General features: G+C 45.9%; 4 protein-coding genes across 4 annotated transcripts, besides 2 other annotated features; 2 read left to right on the forward strand and 2 right to left on the reverse strand.

The window, feature by feature from the left end:
* Positions 1 to 446: 446 nt before the first annotated feature.
* On the forward strand, positions 447 to 3,092 carry TSTA_054620 (DUF803 domain membrane protein; the record flags this gene model as incomplete). The annotated part of the gene is made up of 2 exons (XM_002487018.1): positions 447 to 1,362; positions 1,412 to 3,092. 2 exons carry the CDS (start codon positions 447 to 449, stop codon positions 2,839 to 2,841), a joined length of 2,346 nt encoding a protein of 781 aa, XP_002487063.1. The 3' UTR covers positions 2,842 to 3,092.
* Positions 3,093 to 3,246: 154 nt separating this feature from the next.
* Positions 3,247 to 3,881, reverse strand: TSTA_054630 (uncharacterized protein; the record flags this gene model as incomplete). The annotated part of the gene is made up of 2 exons (XM_002487019.1): positions 3,247 to 3,646; positions 3,754 to 3,881. The coding sequence occupies 2 exons, from the start codon at positions 3,879 to 3,881 to the stop codon at positions 3,247 to 3,249; spliced, it is 528 nt and encodes a 175-aa protein (XP_002487064.1).
* A 2,094-nt stretch (positions 3,882 to 5,975) lies between these two features.
* Positions 5,976 to 6,001: a microsatellite.
* Positions 6,002 to 9,064: 3,063 nt separating this feature from the next.
* Positions 9,065 to 9,463: a mobile genetic element.
* A 912-nt stretch (positions 9,464 to 10,375) lies between these two features.
* TSTA_054640 (beta-glucosidase, putative) lies at positions 10,376 to 13,277 on the forward strand (the record flags this gene model as incomplete). The annotated part of the gene is made up of 10 exons (XM_002487020.1): positions 10,376 to 10,550; positions 10,622 to 10,714; positions 10,779 to 10,963; positions 11,032 to 11,139; positions 11,196 to 11,374; positions 11,428 to 11,496; positions 11,551 to 11,766; positions 11,836 to 12,133; positions 12,198 to 12,436; positions 12,500 to 13,277. 10 exons carry the CDS (start codon positions 10,376 to 10,378, stop codon positions 13,275 to 13,277), a joined length of 2,340 nt encoding a protein of 779 aa, XP_002487065.1.
* A 315-nt stretch (positions 13,278 to 13,592) lies between these two features.
* TSTA_054650 (GRAM domain protein) lies at positions 13,593 to 17,955 on the reverse strand (the record flags this gene model as incomplete). Its single annotated transcript, XM_002487021.1, has 3 exons — positions 13,593 to 14,735; positions 14,788 to 17,483; positions 17,537 to 17,955. 3 exons carry the CDS (start codon positions 17,953 to 17,955, stop codon positions 14,029 to 14,031), a joined length of 3,822 nt encoding a protein of 1,273 aa, XP_002487066.1. The 3' UTR covers positions 13,593 to 14,028.
* Between the last annotated feature and the right edge of the window lie 273 nt (positions 17,956 to 18,228).

Raw genomic sequence — 18,228 nt, forward strand, 5'->3', positions numbered from 1 at the left:
GACAGATTCGCATCAACCTCAACCTCTGCAGCTTCTCCACCAGCATACTGCTTGTAAATTGTCAGTTGTTGAAGTCTATGAATCCGAATCAACAGCAGATAAATTACATATACTGATCTTAGCGACCTCGCAGTGAATCTATTCTCTACTACCGCGACTGCGACGTCATTCCCTTCTCCGTCATCTCTCTGAGAAGCGAGCGATTTCTACTGTACAGTTCAGTGCGAGACTACAGATGAAAGCCTAAACCGCCCACTGTGCCTTATGAAAGGGCATAATGCGATCGATGGGAAAGCGACCCAGTCCGTAGGCCCAATTCCATCACCCCGAGGCACAAAGAAAGAGACGAGAAGTTCATTGAGAGGGGCGCGTTCATACCCAGTACTAGGACCTTTAACGTTGACCACAACGCAACCGAGCTAGTATACGGGAGCTATCCATCAAGCATGGCTACTGCTGTACCTACCACATCGGCTTTACCGGTACCGCAAACATCCGGATCAGATTTTACATTCGATATACTGTCATTTTTCTTCGGATCACTAGACGATGGGGATGAAGAAGGAAGACATCAGAGGTGGTCGTCCTTTATCGGGATAGTTGTGGCGATATGTGGAAATATTCTCATTTCGTTCGCCCTTAATATTCAGCGTTATGCCCATGTGCGGATTGAACAGGAAGCGGAAGGCGAACGGGTTCGTATGAGATCCCGAAGACATTTGTCCACGAGCACGTATGGTTCTGTCGAAGCTCCTTATAGAGATGAGCCGGACTATGTGGATAATTTTCAAGATCAGGATGGACAACATACACAGCGATCCCCCAATGGCCACTATCAACCTTATACCGATCATGAAGTAAGAGGTGGAGATTCGGATAATATGGAACACTCTGTTCTTTCCGACCATACCCTGCGACCTGATGATAAGAGCTCAGTACATGGTGATCGTGCCAGTTATCTTCACTCTCCCTATTGGTGGGCTGGTATTGTCTTGATGACCCTGGGCGAGATGGGCAATTTCCTTGCCTATGGATTTGCGCCAGCTTCCATCGTTTCACCCTTGGGTGTTGTGGCGTTGATTTCGAATTGTATTATAGCCCCGTTCCTGCTGAAGGAGAAGTTCCGTCAACGTGATTTGTGGGGTGTTTTAATCGCCATCGCTGGTGCGGTCGTGGTGGTATTGAGTGCGGAGACATCTGAGACTAAAATTGGTCCTCATGATATTTGGGTGATGATCACAAAGTGGGAATTTGAGCTGTATATGGGTATCACTGCTGCATTGATCATAATTCTCATGTACTCAAGTGAGAAGTACGGTGGTCGCACTATCCTGATTGATCTCGGCTTGGTTGGTCTATTTGGTAGGTATCGCTCCTTGTGTCGTAATGAAATCAAGCTAACATCTCAAAGGTGGTTATACTGCCCTTTCAACCAAAGGAGTTGCATCGCTACTTTCGTTTACTCTATGGCACGTTATTACGTTTCCCATTTCCTATTTACTTATCGCGGTACTCGTTATTAGTGCCCTGATGCAAGTGCGCTACATCAATCGCGCTCTACAAAGGTTCGACTCTACCCAGGTCATACCCACCCAATTCGTTCTCTTCACCCTTTCCGTCATTATTGGAAGTGCTGTACTATACCGTGACTTTGAATCTGCGACATTATCTCGGTCATTGAAATTTGTTGGCGGTTGCGGTTTGACGTTTCTCGGGGTGTACTTCATCACCAGCGGTCGAGTTCGCCATGACGATGACATCAGTTATGGTGACGAAGAAGATGAAGAAGCAGGTGTGGGTTTTCTCAATGAAGAACGGTACCGTGATTCAATAGATGAGCCTTCGCTGGAGCCAAGACCACGGCGACCGAACAACTTAGGTTTCGATGGCTCCAGTCCCATACGTCGAGATTCAATGCGAAGCGCATTCTCCGAAAGAGAAAGCTTGAGAACACCCAAAGGTCTGCTTTCACCCGTTGGGTCTGATCATGAAGGCTCACTTTCAGAGAATTCTCTTGCCCAAGAATTAACCACACCATCACCCCCTCTACGCTCTCATTCTCTGACAGACAATCCCTGGGCATCACCATCGCCTGCAGACACTACCCAAACTCCATTCCAACAAGAAAGCATTCCAGCCACTCCTCCAAGTCGTCAACCACATATAGAACAAACTCCTCCACTCCTTCTCCGATTTCCAGCTGCTCCTACACATGACGAGAATCCCTCGTCGACCAACATTGAATCCCATAATCAGTCGCTTCAGTTACCAGGTGATATCAAGACACCCGCCGGTCGACGCCGCAGCACTCCACGGACACCACAGTCGAATCAACGGAATTCCGTAACTTTACGACTAACGCCCAGTCCACTGATCGCACCTCTCTCTTCTACGCTTTCCGCTGTTGTAGCAGATTCTCTCCTACGCGGTGAGGGCAATTCTGTGAAGCATCACCGCAGTAAATCTGCCAAGGTCCGGAGACTAGCTGCGGCCCCGTTAATGCACGATGGCTTGCACAGCGACGGCCAACTTGTAGACCACGATGCAGATGTAATGCCTGGTGGCCATAATATTGCTTCCAGTGCTGTGACTGTGACTCCAGGGTCGTCACGTCTCAATTCTGATACCGATGTACGGTCTCCAAACACCTGGCAGAACAATGATTCCAAATCGAAAAACGATGAAACTACTATAAACCGGATACGAAGCTTCAGCGATTCCATCAACGGTCACCTGGCTTGGCTTGGAGAGGCACTCCTAGGCGCAAAACGACTATCGAAACCAATGTTACCTACACAAGCGAATGAAGACGGGCCAGCTTCTCAGAATGCAGAATCGTGATGCTTCCAGATTTAGTCATGAATTTGTACATTTCTTTTCTTTTCCCTATCAAGAGATATTTTGTCTTGCAGATCCATACAAGCATTTGTTCATATATATTTAATACCACTGTATAAAGGCTTCCTATTGCATTTGTTGTGGAATATCCCCTTTTTCATCATGCATATTCCCCGGCTTTGGAATTTTGTCATTGCATTCGTTTTATATACATGTATTCAGGCGGCTTGAATATATTTGAATGATACACATATCAAATACCAATATTTGATTCGCATTGCAGTCACTTGAGTACACCAAACCTACGTATGAAGAGGAGCTTAAAGATGAAACTAAGGGCTGACTTCACTAAGAGTACCATAGAAGCAAAGACCCAAGAAATTCGACTCGGATCAAGTCAATGGCCTATCATATCACTCCACAGTAACAATAGGTCGAATACAGCTCCGCATTGGGTCCCGTAAACGGCTCCGTCCCAGCCTGGACGGACAACAAATACTGACTCGAACTAAATCCTTCATAATCCTCCAAATACTTGAAGAAATCCAGCAGATTCCCTGAATACGAAGATTGTTCACTACTAGCCGCGAAGCCGTACACTGTAGTAGCACCGTTGGGTCTACTGTAGAGATTCCAAGTTATACCTCCAATCGTAGGGGTTGCGATTGTTGATCCTGAGGATGAGATAGGATTTGCGCCTCCGAGAGCAGCGAGCCAGATCATGATTTCGTATTGGGCGCTACCGCTGGCGCTGTAGCTGGTAAATAGGTTGTAGGCAACGTCTGCTACGATGTTGGAGCCGGTATAACTTCAATCGCCGTATTAGCCTGTAGATTACCTGGGAGAGATTTGGTCGTAGGTAAGGGGTGTGTATAGACATCTATTTCCATGTCGTAGGAACACTAGAAATACTACTCAACTGCTTTGGAGTAATAGTATATGCAGCGTTTGCGAAACTCTTGACATCGCATGAGATACCTTCCCATGACCAAGTAGTGGACCATGTGAGTATGTCGTTGGTAAGGGACACGATCTCTGTACATTGCGAGACGGATATTGCGGAGGACTCGCCCCAGAGGTCGCCGTTGTAGACGAGTAATTGCCGTCAGTGGCTGAGTCCCATTGTCCGCAGAATTGCGCTGCTTTTAGGTGAAATTTATGGGTGTTGTGAGGGTGAGGCTTGCGAGATTGGCTAGGAGGGTCAAGAGCTGAAATCCTTCATTCTTGCGTGGACAAATGGCACTTTTCAGCACAAATAAAACTTGACAACTGACGCCGTAATTTTTGTCATGTTTCTCTGAGGCTCGCATAAGATAAATTCTTTGGATTCAAAGGATAATTACGCTTCTTTCTAAGTATCTATCGTGTCATATAGTTACGTCAACATTCTATTCAATGTATTTTCAAATCTCCAGAACATATGTCTCTGTATATCGATCAGTATATATATCCGTATTTTTGACCTTTTTTCCTCCCGTGAGATTAGATGTTTCGGTATTTCAAGTCAATTCTCCATACAAGCACAGCAACGTTAAATACATGAACCGTCCGGCTGATTATCCGCCGACGAAACGTGCTGTAGGTCATTCCACCTTGCTACTTAGGACAAGATGTCTAGGTATGTCTAAACAATATTGGTGTACACGGTTTGCAGCATTCTTCTACTCAAGTACTCTATCTTCATTTGCAGTAGGCTGCGAAGAACAACAGTTATCTGATAATTAGTGGAAAATCACCATCTCAACCCTGAGTTCGCTCTCCACTTCCTAGTGAAGAATCGCATGGCATGCAAGCTATCCCTCAGCCATATGATACCTAGGTAGCTGTCGGTTTACCTTCATTAGATCGCAAGATCTAATAAGGATAGCTAATCCAATAAGCTGACGAGCCTGATCAATATGGTATGGAATTCCAAGAGTAAGGGGGACGGGGATAGCTGTCGGATTGGTAGGTTTATTCCAGGCCAATCCTGAAGAGGGTTTTATTGGGATGAAAAGAAAAGAAGTGACTAGCAAGATTGTATTTATTGAGTTCTCTGTCTCTGTTCATCAAGTTTCAAAGCTGGGTTTTTATAAACATCTTTGGCAGGGTGATTTGTGAGCTATCATGAGGGGTAAACATTGGGCCGAAATCTCGGTGCCCAGATACCTAAGGTGCCTTTTTAGACCTGTAAGATCGAACTTCGAATCTCTCTGCCTCGTTTGTAGTCCAGATTATCTGACAATAGCTAGCTAGATATATACGCGGCACGCACGTGCCGCGTCGGACTAACTAATATCCAGTGCCGAAATGCGTAGGGTTGATATTCACATTCCGACAGTAGCTCTATGTGCCATATTTCCCTTGCTGAGTGGGGTTTTCCTTTCTCAGCTGCTGCCGCTTTTGTGAGGACACTCATGGTCAGGCTCAGTGAGTAAATTTCAGTCCGGGTTGACGCTCATTGAACTACTCATTTCATCATGTGATCGATTATGACTGTTCAATGGTCGCTCACTGAGTGCTCACTGAACGGACACTGAGCGGAGTGCTGCGGAGAAGTTAAATTTCGACTAGCGATATATCGAGATATCCTTCTGTTTCTGTTGGAAGACAAATTATTACGGTACTTAGAAGTCACTCGCAGAGACTCCTCTCATGCCATTTACTACTACACGCAGCCCCTAGTTGGTTTATGGAGGATCTGAACCTCAGCATTTGCTAACAGAAAATGGCTGGATTGAGGTCTTATTTTCAAGTTGACATTTCTGAGGAAGTCGAAGGGTCATATACAAGCGTTTGTCCCTACTAAAAGAGCGCATAACGGGTTTGTTCATTATTCGTTCAGCTCTCTTAGGTGGCCAAGTATCAAAGTTTCCATTCCGGTGGCTTGCTTGAGCCGCTGAGCTTAATATTCTACTAGTCATTTTATATAACAAGTATCCGTAGGCGTGAACGCCAGCTATTGCGAATGCGTTTAGAAATGGATTTTTTACAGGTTTTCTAACCAATCAGATTACGAGAATTGTATGGTTAGAAAGTAAAAAAGTGGAGGAGGAGGTGGTGGTAGTGGTGGCAGCGGCAGCAGCAGCAGCAGGCTTGGAGAGCAGATTCTTGACGGGAGGAGTGGTGTGTAGGAAGGAAAAAAAGAAGGGAGAGCTGGGGGGGGGGGGGGGGGGGCGGGGGGATGTGTGATAGGAGATATTTATATCCTAGCCCAGGGGCTATAAGATAACTTAACCACGCATAAATATGTGTACACCTGACCCTAAAATCACGTTGAAACTGGCGGTTGAGTCGTTCGTGGGTTTCTGCATTCTGTGGGCGTAATAGCACCATATTGAGGTCCTGTGAAGTAATGGTAATCGATTATAGACGCGTTGCGTGTCTCGAAGGAAGTTAACAATATTGCCTTGATATCGATACTATTGTTCCTAGATTTGTTCAGGAAGAAAAACAGGGACATCACTAGGATCTATACTATTTTTAAGAGAGTATAGACTTATTGTCTGGCCTCTATCAACACGTCTGCATCTATCGCAGATACCGTCACGAAGCTTCATTTTAAACCATTTCTCTTAGCACCGTTCACATTCTTCTTATGCGAAGCTACAAAGTGTGTTATAAAAATTTTCCACCAATCCCCAATTATCCGGATGTAAAGCAGGTTTTGAAAGGATATTCTAGTCACTCATATCCAGAGAAGGGTCTTCGACAAATAGAGCATTCTTTGATGACGTAGTTCGGCTTCCTTGACGTGGTTGTTGCTCTAGCAGAGGAGGTGTATTGGGAATAGTGTTAACATGAGGATAAAGATGTAGTTGAGACGCAGGATCACGTCTAACCGCCAGACGTAGATGGATAGGTGTATGATGGCGACTAGGGATTGGTGTTGATTCTTGACTGGAATAAAAATAGCATGTATCGGACTCAACACCCGCTATGTCACAAAGCAGGCCGTAGGACTTGATGACCGCCACGGATGCAGTATTCATTTTGCTCTTTAAATAGTGTATTATCAGCACAGTAAAAGCATATATCCACTTCATAATCGAACTGGTCATAGGTCAAATGTAAAATATCGCACTGGGAACAACGAAAATAACATGTAATAAGCAGACGAGGCGCGGACGTAGAGGAATAGCTGCTTGAAGGATTGGAAAGACTGTTCGGAGCTAGAATAGGTTGTCAGAGGGGATTTGATAATCCTGTCTGTTAATGATTTATGGTAAAGATGGGGTTGGTGATACATCTTCACCCTGTCGTTGCTTCAAACAATTATCCTGACTTGCTCTTGACGGGCATGAGCATATTAAAGACTGTCAGAACTATATATTCCTCTAAAATGGAATTGAGGGCGCTCTTCGGTTTTAATATGAGTACGTTTTAAGCGATTATAGTGTGCAACGCGTTCACGGTATGTGATGCATGTAGCTGTCAGTGGCTGGTCTTTTTCCCTTCTGGGAATGAACTGATCATTTAGCTGCATGGTGTGGCAGCTAGAGTACTTTTTCACCTGCTCCATGGAGTCAAAGTAGATGAATTTTAGAGTATGTATAACTGGCAATATTGTTGAAGCCTTGGATAGCCGTGATGCTGAGGTTGCTCGGGATCGGATTAAATACTACGTACGTACACTCTTCACGACGAGCACCTCACTGGCAAGTGGCAACAAGTTGAAGAGTTCATTTCACGAACGACTGCTCGGAGGCCTACTGAGGTAAAATATCCCGATTGGCCGTGATTTTTGGAGAGTATTAGCGGCCAAGTGCGTTGTGACATTTCCCCTGAAATGAGTTTGGCATGCAAACCAGTCTGATCTCTAAACTCATGCAGAGAGGTGGAAAGACAGAAGTCATGATACAGCCAATACTCTCGTCTGAGGAAATATGGCTCGGGGGCATCCCTTCGGTAGTTCGTATTCACTCAGATGAAGATCTGTCCGAGGATGAAGGGAGGAATCCAAAGGCTGGTGCCAGTTTGTACATGTATGTACCTCAATGTTAGCTTCTGAGGATCTTCGACATATTCACTTTGTTATAATAGGAGGCATGGATTTCGAAAACTGATTCGATCGAGGAAATGCAGCAACGGCGAGCAATCATTGAAAGATGGGCTTCTGCTGATTAAACTTTCCGAGATGTAGATCTAACGGATATTTATACATCCAGCATTCATGAAGATTCCTGAGCTGATTAAGACTAGTCTTATCAAAACCGCGCTCCCTTGCGAAGCTCACCACTGGACTACCCTCCGAATCTACTTCCAAAGTATCTTGACTATCAGAAGCGCTTTGTTTGTTTGGCCCCAGTCGACAGAGAACGAGATGCGGTGAACTATAAAAGTCTTCTTAAGATACTCATCCTTCTCTATGTTCATCAAAATAATACGATGTCCCATCCGATGAGCTATCATGATTGGGACTCTCCTCATATACCTGCGGCAATGGTTGACCCTTCATCCGTGGTGGTATATGATCCAGGCTTTAAATCTTACTTCTAATACGGAATTATCAAGGATGGATGTGAATCAACCTCTTATCGGTATTTTGAATTCTGCTGCACGAAAAGGAGAGCTCAAGTTTAGCATGTGTTCTCCAGAAGATTGGGCGCGCGAGTTGGAGTACTTTACACCTGGGTATCTGGGAATGGAAGCGCAGGACAGGGAAACCGACTATGATCTGGCTAACCTCTGGAATCCCATGGAATCCACCTACAATCATGACCCTCCCCGGAGCCGACGAAACCCAGTATTCGCACAGCATCTGGTACTCATTGGAGACTTTGATACGCACACAGATGACTCCAGGGAGTACTCCCTTGGAAAGTTTGCGCCAGCGTAAATATGCAGGAGAGCGAGGAAAGAATGATAGGTGACTAATAGTTGTTCCATCTGACCGATGAATCGTTGACGTCGAAAAAGTATCTTAATTTATTGGTGACCTCACTCAGTCAAGATGGGCAATGTATGGCCGCAACGGGTCACCTGTCCTTGAGGTCTTACACGTAAACGCGTACGACCGCAGCGTCAGAGAGGGCCCCGTCCGCGCTCCCTTGTGGGGAGGCAAGTGTCTTTGTATTGTAGTGTGTTACGGGCTGGTCCCGCATATTTTCTAAGATTATAATAGATCCAGCTATTACTGAGCGTGTATATTTTGGGTCCTGGTCTACTCTATATTGGGAAAAATGAAGAAGCTTATATTTATCTGGTGTAAATGCAATGCCCTTAGCAGGCCCTAGTCAAGAGCTTCTTGAAGAGAGTCTGATAAGACTTAGCAGTTAGTAGTAAGAGATGAAGAGATCGCCAGGTCAGCTGCATCGTCCGCGTAGCCAAATCTGATCCTTGGGTTTCCTAGACAGAATAGAGGTGCTATGTAGAGTATAAAAAGAATACTAGAGACTAGAGATCCTTATGATAGACCACAAGCGATATCTATTGAGGAGCTAATTTCTCCATCAAGTCAGATCTGAACTGATTGCCCAGTGGCAAAGGAGACGATCCAGAGAACAAGATTAGTAGGCCAGCCTTGCTCGCGTAATCTGCGGATGAGTCTGCTAGGGAGAACGGCATCAAACGCGCCCTTAACATCTAGGGTAAGAATTGAGGTAGTCATGCCTTGATTTAGCGCTTGCTCAACGCCATTAGATAATTGTAAGGAAGTCGCCTATCAACTCGAAATCGAAGATCAAAGAGCTCTGACTCTGTTCATTGGTGTGGGTTGATCCCGTTGACCTTTTTAGAGGCGAGCGCGTCACGGGGTTCAATTCGCTCATTATTCAGCTCACTGAGCATGTTTCTCAGCATACATATATATAGTATGCGAAGCTCACTGATTTGGTCAGCGTGCTCCGGGCATGCTCAGTTTTACTCAGTAAGTAAAAGCGGCGAGAGTCGAGAAGCGTCAAAGGAAATCCCGTATGTAGGTTATTAACCCGGGTAATAAGATCTCCGGATAAATTATCACCTATGATATTACACGCGTACGTACTTAAAGAACACTTACTGCTGGTTAGAGATTATTACCCATCGTACACTGTCAGCAAGACCTGGCCAAGCGATACTCCGCAGTGTCATGCAGATCATCATGTGTACGTTTGTTGATTTCTCACATTATTTATACGAGTCAATTTCTGAGTAGTCGTCTGTTTCTTTGATTGAAAATGATTCTATGGACTTCTAAATTACATATTCGTGATAATATTTAGACTTATATGACGTGCTAGCTCTAAGAAAATCGAGATTGAGTCCATGTTTAAAAATTTCCTCTTTGGGAAGGTAATGCGAATAGCCCTAATCGGCTGGAATCCGCAGTCTTACCGCCGTCCACGGGTGCATAGGTGCTGCAACTAACAAGGAATGCTTAATCAAGTAGCGATGCACACGTAATGGTTTTCACTTTATGTCTCCGCTTTCTTGATTGTTTATATTATCTATGGGTGGTCTACGATAGACTAGGGCTAACGGATATTTCGATCTGGTTCCACATCAAGGTCTAGCTAATTAATATAGACAATAACCGCCCAGTATTTTCGACATCTCGGAACTAGATTGAAAGTGAGATATGGCCAAGATGCCTAATATGGCTATAATATCGTTATGCGTCCTTTTGACACTTGGTACAGCATGGGCGAATTCACCACCTCCATACAAGAATCCTCGTCTCCCAGTTGAACAGCGCGTTGCGGATTTGCTAGGCAGAATGACAATTGAAGATAAGATGGCGCAATTGATGCAAGGTACATATCCGAAAATCTAATTAGACACATTGGGTGCCGTTAAGCGATGACACTGCTAAGCGGAAATGAAGGTGATATCACAAACTGGATGAATCAGACAACTGGCACATTCAATTCTAGCGGTCTTGTAGCCAACATGGAGGAGAAGGCGGGGTCATTTTATGGTATGCCTCACCCCAATTTTTATTCATGAAGGAGTCTCGCTAACAATGAAAATGTGATATGAAGTTGGATATCCAATCTCGTGGGAATGGCTTACTTCAAACATTCAAAAAGGCCAAGATTACCTGGTTCATAACACGACCCTCGGAATCCCAGCATTGGTTCAGACAGAAGGAATTCATGGATTTTTGATAGGCAATGCTACCATATTCAATTCACCCATTGGCTATGGCTCTTCCTGGAACAGAGATGTAGGCGATTCATATACTGCCCCAGATTCCCTCAAGGATATAGCAATGAGATTAATCTGATATCAAAGCTGGTGCGAAAAATGGGACAGATTATCGGCCAAGAAGCTCGTGCTTTAGGCGTAACACAACTTTTTGCACCACTTGCAGATTTGGCTAGGGAGCTACGATACGGTCGAGTATGTTCAGATAACATAAAGGAGACATATAAGAGCTGATCGTAATGGTGGTATAGGTTGAAGAAACAAATTCCGAAGATCCGTATCTTGCAGGTGAAATTGCTTACGGTTATGTCAAAGGATTACAGAGCCAAAACGTCTCTGCCACCGTCAAGCATTATCTGGCATACAGTAATCCCGAGCAAGGCTTGAACACGGGTCCAGTTCATGGTGGACAGAGAGAGTTGAGAACGACGTCTGTTTTCTCTTCCCCATTGTTGGAAAAAGTTCCTGCTAACAGGCAAGAAGATGGGCTCCTCCTTTTAAGAGAGCAATCATCGATGCAGGTGCATGGAGTATTATGAGTGCCTACCACAGGTGAAATCTCGTCTGCAGTGAGCCAAGTACAGCGATAACTGATTTAAGAGCTAGCTACGACGGTATCCCTGCAGTGGCCGATTACCAAACGCTCACGACTCTACTTCGAGACGAATGGGGTTATGATTATTGGGTCACAAGTGATGCCGGCGCAACAGATAGGCTATGCACAGCGTTTCGACTATGTCAGGCCTCGCCAATTGACTCCGAAGCCGTTACATTGGCTGTTCTCCCTGCTGGAAATGATGTAGAAATGGGCGGCGGTTCCTTGTAAGAAACCGTTTACAGGAAGTTCTCAGACGGAATACCTACTAACATACAGGCCTTCTCTGTGACTAGCAACTTCAAGACTATCCCTCAATTAGTCACTTCCGGCAAACTCAACGTTAGCACTGTGGACACAGCAGTCTCAAGACTTTTGCGTGCCAAATTCGAAATGGGACTTTTTGAGAACCCATATGTGGGTGCTTCAGCTGACAAATGGAACGAACTTATTCATACCCCGGAGAATGTGCAAGTTGCTCGGGAGCTAGACCGTGAATCAATCGTGTTGCTTGAAAACCACAATAACACTCTCCCTCTGAAAAAGAGTGGTAGTATTGCGGTGATTGGACCCATGGCACACGGATATATGAATGTAAGCATCAATACCTCCCAAGATCCTCGTCTAGACTTTTGGATTTAGCTAATCTTGCTCCAAGTATGGGGATTATGTCGTCTATCAAAGCCAATACAGGGGAGTCACACCTCTTGATGGGATCAAGTCCGCAGTTGGAGACAAAGCAACTATCAATTACGCGCAAGGCTGCGAGCGTTGGAGTAACGATCAGTCGGGGTTTGATGAAGCAATCAAAGCAGCTAAAAAGTCGGATGTTGCTATTGTAGTCGTAGGAACCTGGTCTAGAGATCAACAGGAGTTGTGGCAGGGGTTTAACGCGACGTAAGATTCAATCACATCGACGTATTCAGTCCCTCTTGGACTGTTCCACTAACTTCCATTCAGAACCGGGGAACATGTTGATCTAAACGAATTGGGTCTGGTCGGAGCTCAAGCTCCCCTAGTCAAAGCAATCGCAGACACAGGCGTCCCAACAGTTGTCGTCTTCTCCTCCGGAAAACCAATCACCGAAACCTGGATCTCAAACTCTACGGCCGCTCTAGTCCAACAGTTCTATCCATCAGAAGAAGGCGGTAATGCCCTTGCTGACGTCCTCTTCGGCGACTACAATCCTTCTGGAAAGCTTTCAGTCAGTTTCCCACGATCTGTGGGAACGCTTCCCATATATTACGATTATCTGAACTCCGGGCGATCAATCGGTGACTCGGGCTACATCACGCAAAACGATACAATCGTTTTTGGGCATCAGTATGTCATCGGATCACCATTGCCGTGGTACGAATTCGGGTATGGGAAGAGTTATTCGACCTTCAAATATGGGACTGTGAATCTCGACAAGACCAATGCTACTGCTACGGACATAGTAATAGTGAGCATCGACGTTACGAACGAGGATATCTCCCGCAATGCTACCGAGGTTATTCAAGTATATGTGGTTGATGTATATGCGTCCGTGGTTGTTCCCAATCGGCAATTGAAGGGCTTTGAAAAAGTTGTCTTTGGGCCCGGTGAGACGAAAACGGTGCTGATGTCGCTAGATGTGAGTGATTTAGGGCTTTGGAATGTCAATATGCAATATGTGGTTGAGGCTGGTGCTTTTGATGTTCTTGTTGGGAGCAGTTCTCTGGATATTAGAGGAAATGCGACCTTTTATGTGACGTGAAACTTGACCCGAGTCATGCACTTCGGGGTCCCTTGGCAGAGCTCTACACAAAACATGATGCAACTAAGAAGGTAGCTACCTAACTACAGTGAAACCTGGCTATAACGAACTGAAAGCCTCCCAGGATCTAAGTCAAAAACAAAGAAATTAGGCAGAAAGGCCACCCCAAAATATTAATCTGTCTTAGTTTTAATAATTAGAATGCTCTTTAGTTCCCATATTAGAGCAATCAAAGCCGAGATTGGTTGAAATACGGAGAGGGCTTCCTTTCGTTATAGCCAGGTTCTACTATAGCCGAGCTCTATTGTATAAAGTACTAAATTTCGAACCGGTTTATTCGGGCGATGCTGTCCATGTCCCATTTCCAGGCAAAATAAAAGGCGTCAAATTAAAAAGAAAAAGACCATGTCGAGTTGAAAATGGCAAGGAATGTAAGGTACAGAGAAAATATACAGACATCTTCGCTCAAAAAGTTTCGAAAGAACATGAACGCAATGCATCTAGATACAAAACGTATAAAGGAAAACCTCCGGAGTAGTAACAAATAAGCAAGTAATGCTCGAACTCAGAGATTTTGGGACACTGACTCCTTACACCAAGCAAATATATCAACAAAGAAAAAGAAGGAGGGATTGTGAGGCTCTGGTCGATGGCCTAGAGCTATGGGAAGGCAAAGGAAATGAATAATGAATGAGTGGTAAATGAAAAGAAGCATAGCACACCCTGTATATACATCGGTTGCATGGCTTTCTTAAGTTTGGGAAGGACGGCTCCGATCTTGATGGGTACTAACTATCTCCTCGAGCCTGTCGAGACGGTCACGGACAACTTGAATGGCGTAATCCATCTCCCGTTGCGAAATCTGCTCTTCGTCAATTTTGGATGCCAGAGATTGACCGTGACGTTTTAGATTCCGCTTTCGTGCCTTTGCATCCGCGTTGGGGCTTCTGTTGTTGTTTGGAAAATTGATGCCTTCCATTCCAACTCTGTCTTCTAACCATCTCCATAGCTCGTTCTCCTCAGCTCGCCAAATCTCCTCATAAGCGGCCAGACGTTGAGAAGATGCGTGTCTAAGGAAATTCAAGTCAGACGAAGTCGTTGATGAGTTCGGCCCCCTTGTATAAAGCGTGAATAACAAGAAAGCGATTATTGCAATAGCGACAGGCGCATTCCAGAGAGGTTTGAAGATGCTTATGACGGGGCCGAGGAGACTATGGATAGGCTCAAATATGCCCCATCCTTGGGAGTCTCGCTTGTTGGCATCCAGAGCAGCACTCACAGCAGCAGCAACATCTGCGGATTTAGTAGCGGCAGCTGATGATTGCTTTCGTCGGCTCTTCGATGATTTAGCGCCTTTAGTCGTGCCAGCCGGGCGGGTATTGACTGCCGATTTTAAGGATTTGACAAGGTCATTTCCGTAAGTCATTTGTCCATCGATAGCTCCTTTCTCGATAGGCCCTAATCATTCATTAATCCAAGTCTCTTAATAAATGCCATGGGTCGATCTTACCTTTCAGCCAACTCTTACCGGTCCATTCAATGGCGCACGTCATGAGAAATCGAGTATGGTTATTCGGAGCCCACGTCAACAAGTACTTGGTCTTGACAGAGAACACATTGCCGCTGGGAACATCAGGCGTTTGAGTGGTCAGAGTGGCAAGGACTGCCTTCTCCAAGTCGAGTACGTCCAACTGTTCAGTACTGATACATTTTGTTTGCTTCGGCCCAATAGCTCCATTCAGTGGTTTGATATACGAATATTGCCGCGTCTTGCTTGGCTCGTTCAACCCTTTTTTGTCGTCTTCAAACTGCAATTCCGTGCATTTCTCGTCCTCTACCAGAAATTTGCTGACAAAAGCACCAGATGCGGGACCAAGCATAAGGTTGTACACTTTTCCAAGGGGCGCCGGGATGACATCCTCTTTCACGACTTTATCATATCGACCAGCTGGGTCATTGTACTCCGTGGGTGGGTGTGTACCTGGGCCTGGGAACCCATTCCCATCAGTGGAATTTGTTACGCCTTTATCATTCGATTTTCCATCGGCTGTTTGCAAAGCGGTGGTCGATTCTGCTCTTTGGCTGGTCAAACCAGTGTTTTCTCGGCTCAATTGCTTGCCAGTCCCAACGGATTCACTGCCATTGATGCTAACATCGCCATCTACTAGACTGTCGCCATCATTATCCTCGTCTTCATCGTAGATTTCATCTTCATCAGCGACTTCGCTAGCAACATCGCTCTCATTCGCTTTCTCAGTCTTGTCGCCAAGCCCATCGTCGATCCGCATTCCGTTCAGATAGCTTCTCAAAGAGGGATGGTTGATCTTCCAAATATTAACCATGAGATCATAGGTCGCTTCACGGCTCAACAGACTGCGAAATGTGTGCCTGGCATGCAAAGTCTGAATAGCAATTGCATTCGGAATCACCATGGCTGTGTTTTCCTTCTCAATTGCCACAATTTCGTCAAAACTGATGACAAGTGTAGTTACCCATCCGAGGATATTGCTGGAGAAGCAGATGTGGCCCTCAGAAATGTAGATACGCCCGGCAAGAATAATATCTCGCTGTAAAGCACAGCTGTAATCTTCGATCAAAAAATCGTCTTCTGGTACGCTGCGGAAGAGTTGATGGTAATCACGATTGCGCTTCTTGCTTGCAACAGCAAATCCAGTCAAACGCGGTACACTTGAATTGTTGTTGGGTAAGCCCAGCGACCCTACGGTGAGGCCAATAGCGCCGATTGTTGAACCTGTTGCGCCCGAAGAGCCACGATGCCGTCGAGCCAACCGACTTCGAACGCTTCCAGTACGTTTTATACTACCGCCGGTATCACCGTCGAAAATGCTTCCTCCTGGAGGTGTCTGCGTTCCACTTCCTTCAAATGGCATGGAGCTTGGTCTAACTTTAACATCACTGGCTTCATCAGAAGTAGATGCAACTGTCGTCGAAGGAGGGTCGGACGACTTCTCATACGCCAATGATACGGCTCTAGCTGCTCTTGAATCTTCAACGCGTGCTGACTCTCGATCTCTTTTTGCTGCAATGGCGGATGTGCGTGACTCCGCAGGAAGGTCTGGCTGAGTGATGACCACTCCATCCTTTGTTGTTACGATGCCGCCTGCAGTGAGATCCATATCAAGATGACTGAAGTCCAAGTCACCGCTTCCTAGGGTATTAATGGCAAGTTCCTTCTGTTTCTGCTGCTCTATGCCTTCGGCCACAGATTGTCTCGTTGCCTCTGTTTGATCTTCCGAGGCATCGTTGGCGGATTCAGTTGCATTCTTGCCTAGATCGGCTGCCTGACTTGTGGTGCGATTTTTATTTTGGGCACCGAGGGTGTTAGTAATGGTAGAAGCGGCATTTTGAGCCGCTGAAAAGACAGATGAAAAGAACCCGCCCTGGGCGGCTGAGGGAGAGCGCGGACTCGTCCCTCGAGGCTCCTCGGCCGTAGGCGTCAATGATGTCATATGTGATAGCTTGCTTGGAGGATTTGTGACAGTGCCCGCGGAACGCACTCGGCGATGTGAAATCATATGACCTGAAGGGCTTACCACTGTTCCTGGAGGAAAGTCTGCACTTTCAGATTTCACGGTCTCAGGTGATTCTGTCAGACCAGTAGAGAATTCCCCGGAAATGTTAGTAGGAGTTGGTGGAGTGACTGTGGTCACAACCTTCGAGGCGTCAGTGGTTGAGGGAGCATCTAGGCGATCTGCCTGATCAACTACCTTGGGATTGCTCGTTTCGATAAAGTTTGTGGAAAGAGTTCTTGGTAGAGGTGGTGGTGGACTAGACGATCTTTTGAACGATCGCCTCTCCGAAAGACTGTTACTACGGCTTGGGCCTCCAAGAAGATTTTGGCCGTTCTTTCTCTGACTTCCCGTAGACTGTGAAGATTCTCGATCTGGACTGACACTAGGACTCTTTTTGCTTTGAGATGGTTTGAAAGCGTCTTTCAAACGCCTTGCAGGAGAAACACTCCTTTTCTTGGAGATTTCTGCGTCAGGACCAGATATAGTTGTGCCAAGGAAGGCCGATGATGCTTGCGGAACAGAGATGCTATGCCGCCGAGAAGACGAGGCTGAATGTAACAGAGAGGCGTCTTTTCGCTCGTCATTGTCCTCGTCCACCGCCGTCGTCGTTATCAATGGCGAGGATGCAGTTAGGTATTCTGCATGAGAATCGCGTGAGAGAAGCGGGGGTATTCTAGATAAGTCGTTGTTAGTTTATACTTCGTTCGGGCTGACCGAAATACTTACTGGTCTGGCTCAGAGTCGTCAGTTAGAAGATTGACGCTACCGGCAGAACGAGCTAGAGCGTTATTACTGCCATTTGGCGATGATCCCGAAACTGACGGTTCATTTCGTAATGACATCCCGGCGCTGTTCGTGCTAGATTCCAGTATAGAATCTGCGGACGCAATTGATCCTGCCCTTTTATCGTTGGTGGCATTCTTCTTCTTTCTTCGATTGTTGATCAGCTTTGATAATCGACTTGAAGAGTCTTCTTGACCCTGGTCCCCGCTAGTCGCTGGGCGTCTCTCTGGTGTCGATTCTAGTGATGAACGCCCATTGCTCCGATTAGAACTCGAATTGATTTCGGGGTCTTGGCGACTTTGTCTCGAAAACACCTTCTTGATGCCGGAAGGTTGCGATAACGAATCCTGGGCGCCGTCCATGATATATTCGTAGGACGATCCTCAGATTGCGTCGAGAAACGATAACAGAGGTGAGCAGACCGCCAGAACTAACATATAGCTCCCATGTACAGATACTATCAGATCGAGCTCGAACCTGAAACAACCCGTGTGTTGTCGAGAGCTTTTGTCTTAGTGTCGCTGTAGCATTTTCCCCAAGTATTGAGTCGACCGCGACGGATCCGATAAGAGGTATTTAAGGTGATAAGATGTAGACGGCTCACGCGAGAGGATGTAATGGGATGGAGCGAGATG

This window comes from Talaromyces stipitatus, genomic scaffold, assembly GCF_000003125.1.
Source record: "Talaromyces stipitatus ATCC 10500 scf_1105507295487 genomic scaffold, whole genome shotgun sequence".
In the NCBI taxonomy this organism is placed as follows: Eukaryota; Fungi; Ascomycota; class Eurotiomycetes; order Eurotiales; family Trichocomaceae; genus Talaromyces; species Talaromyces stipitatus.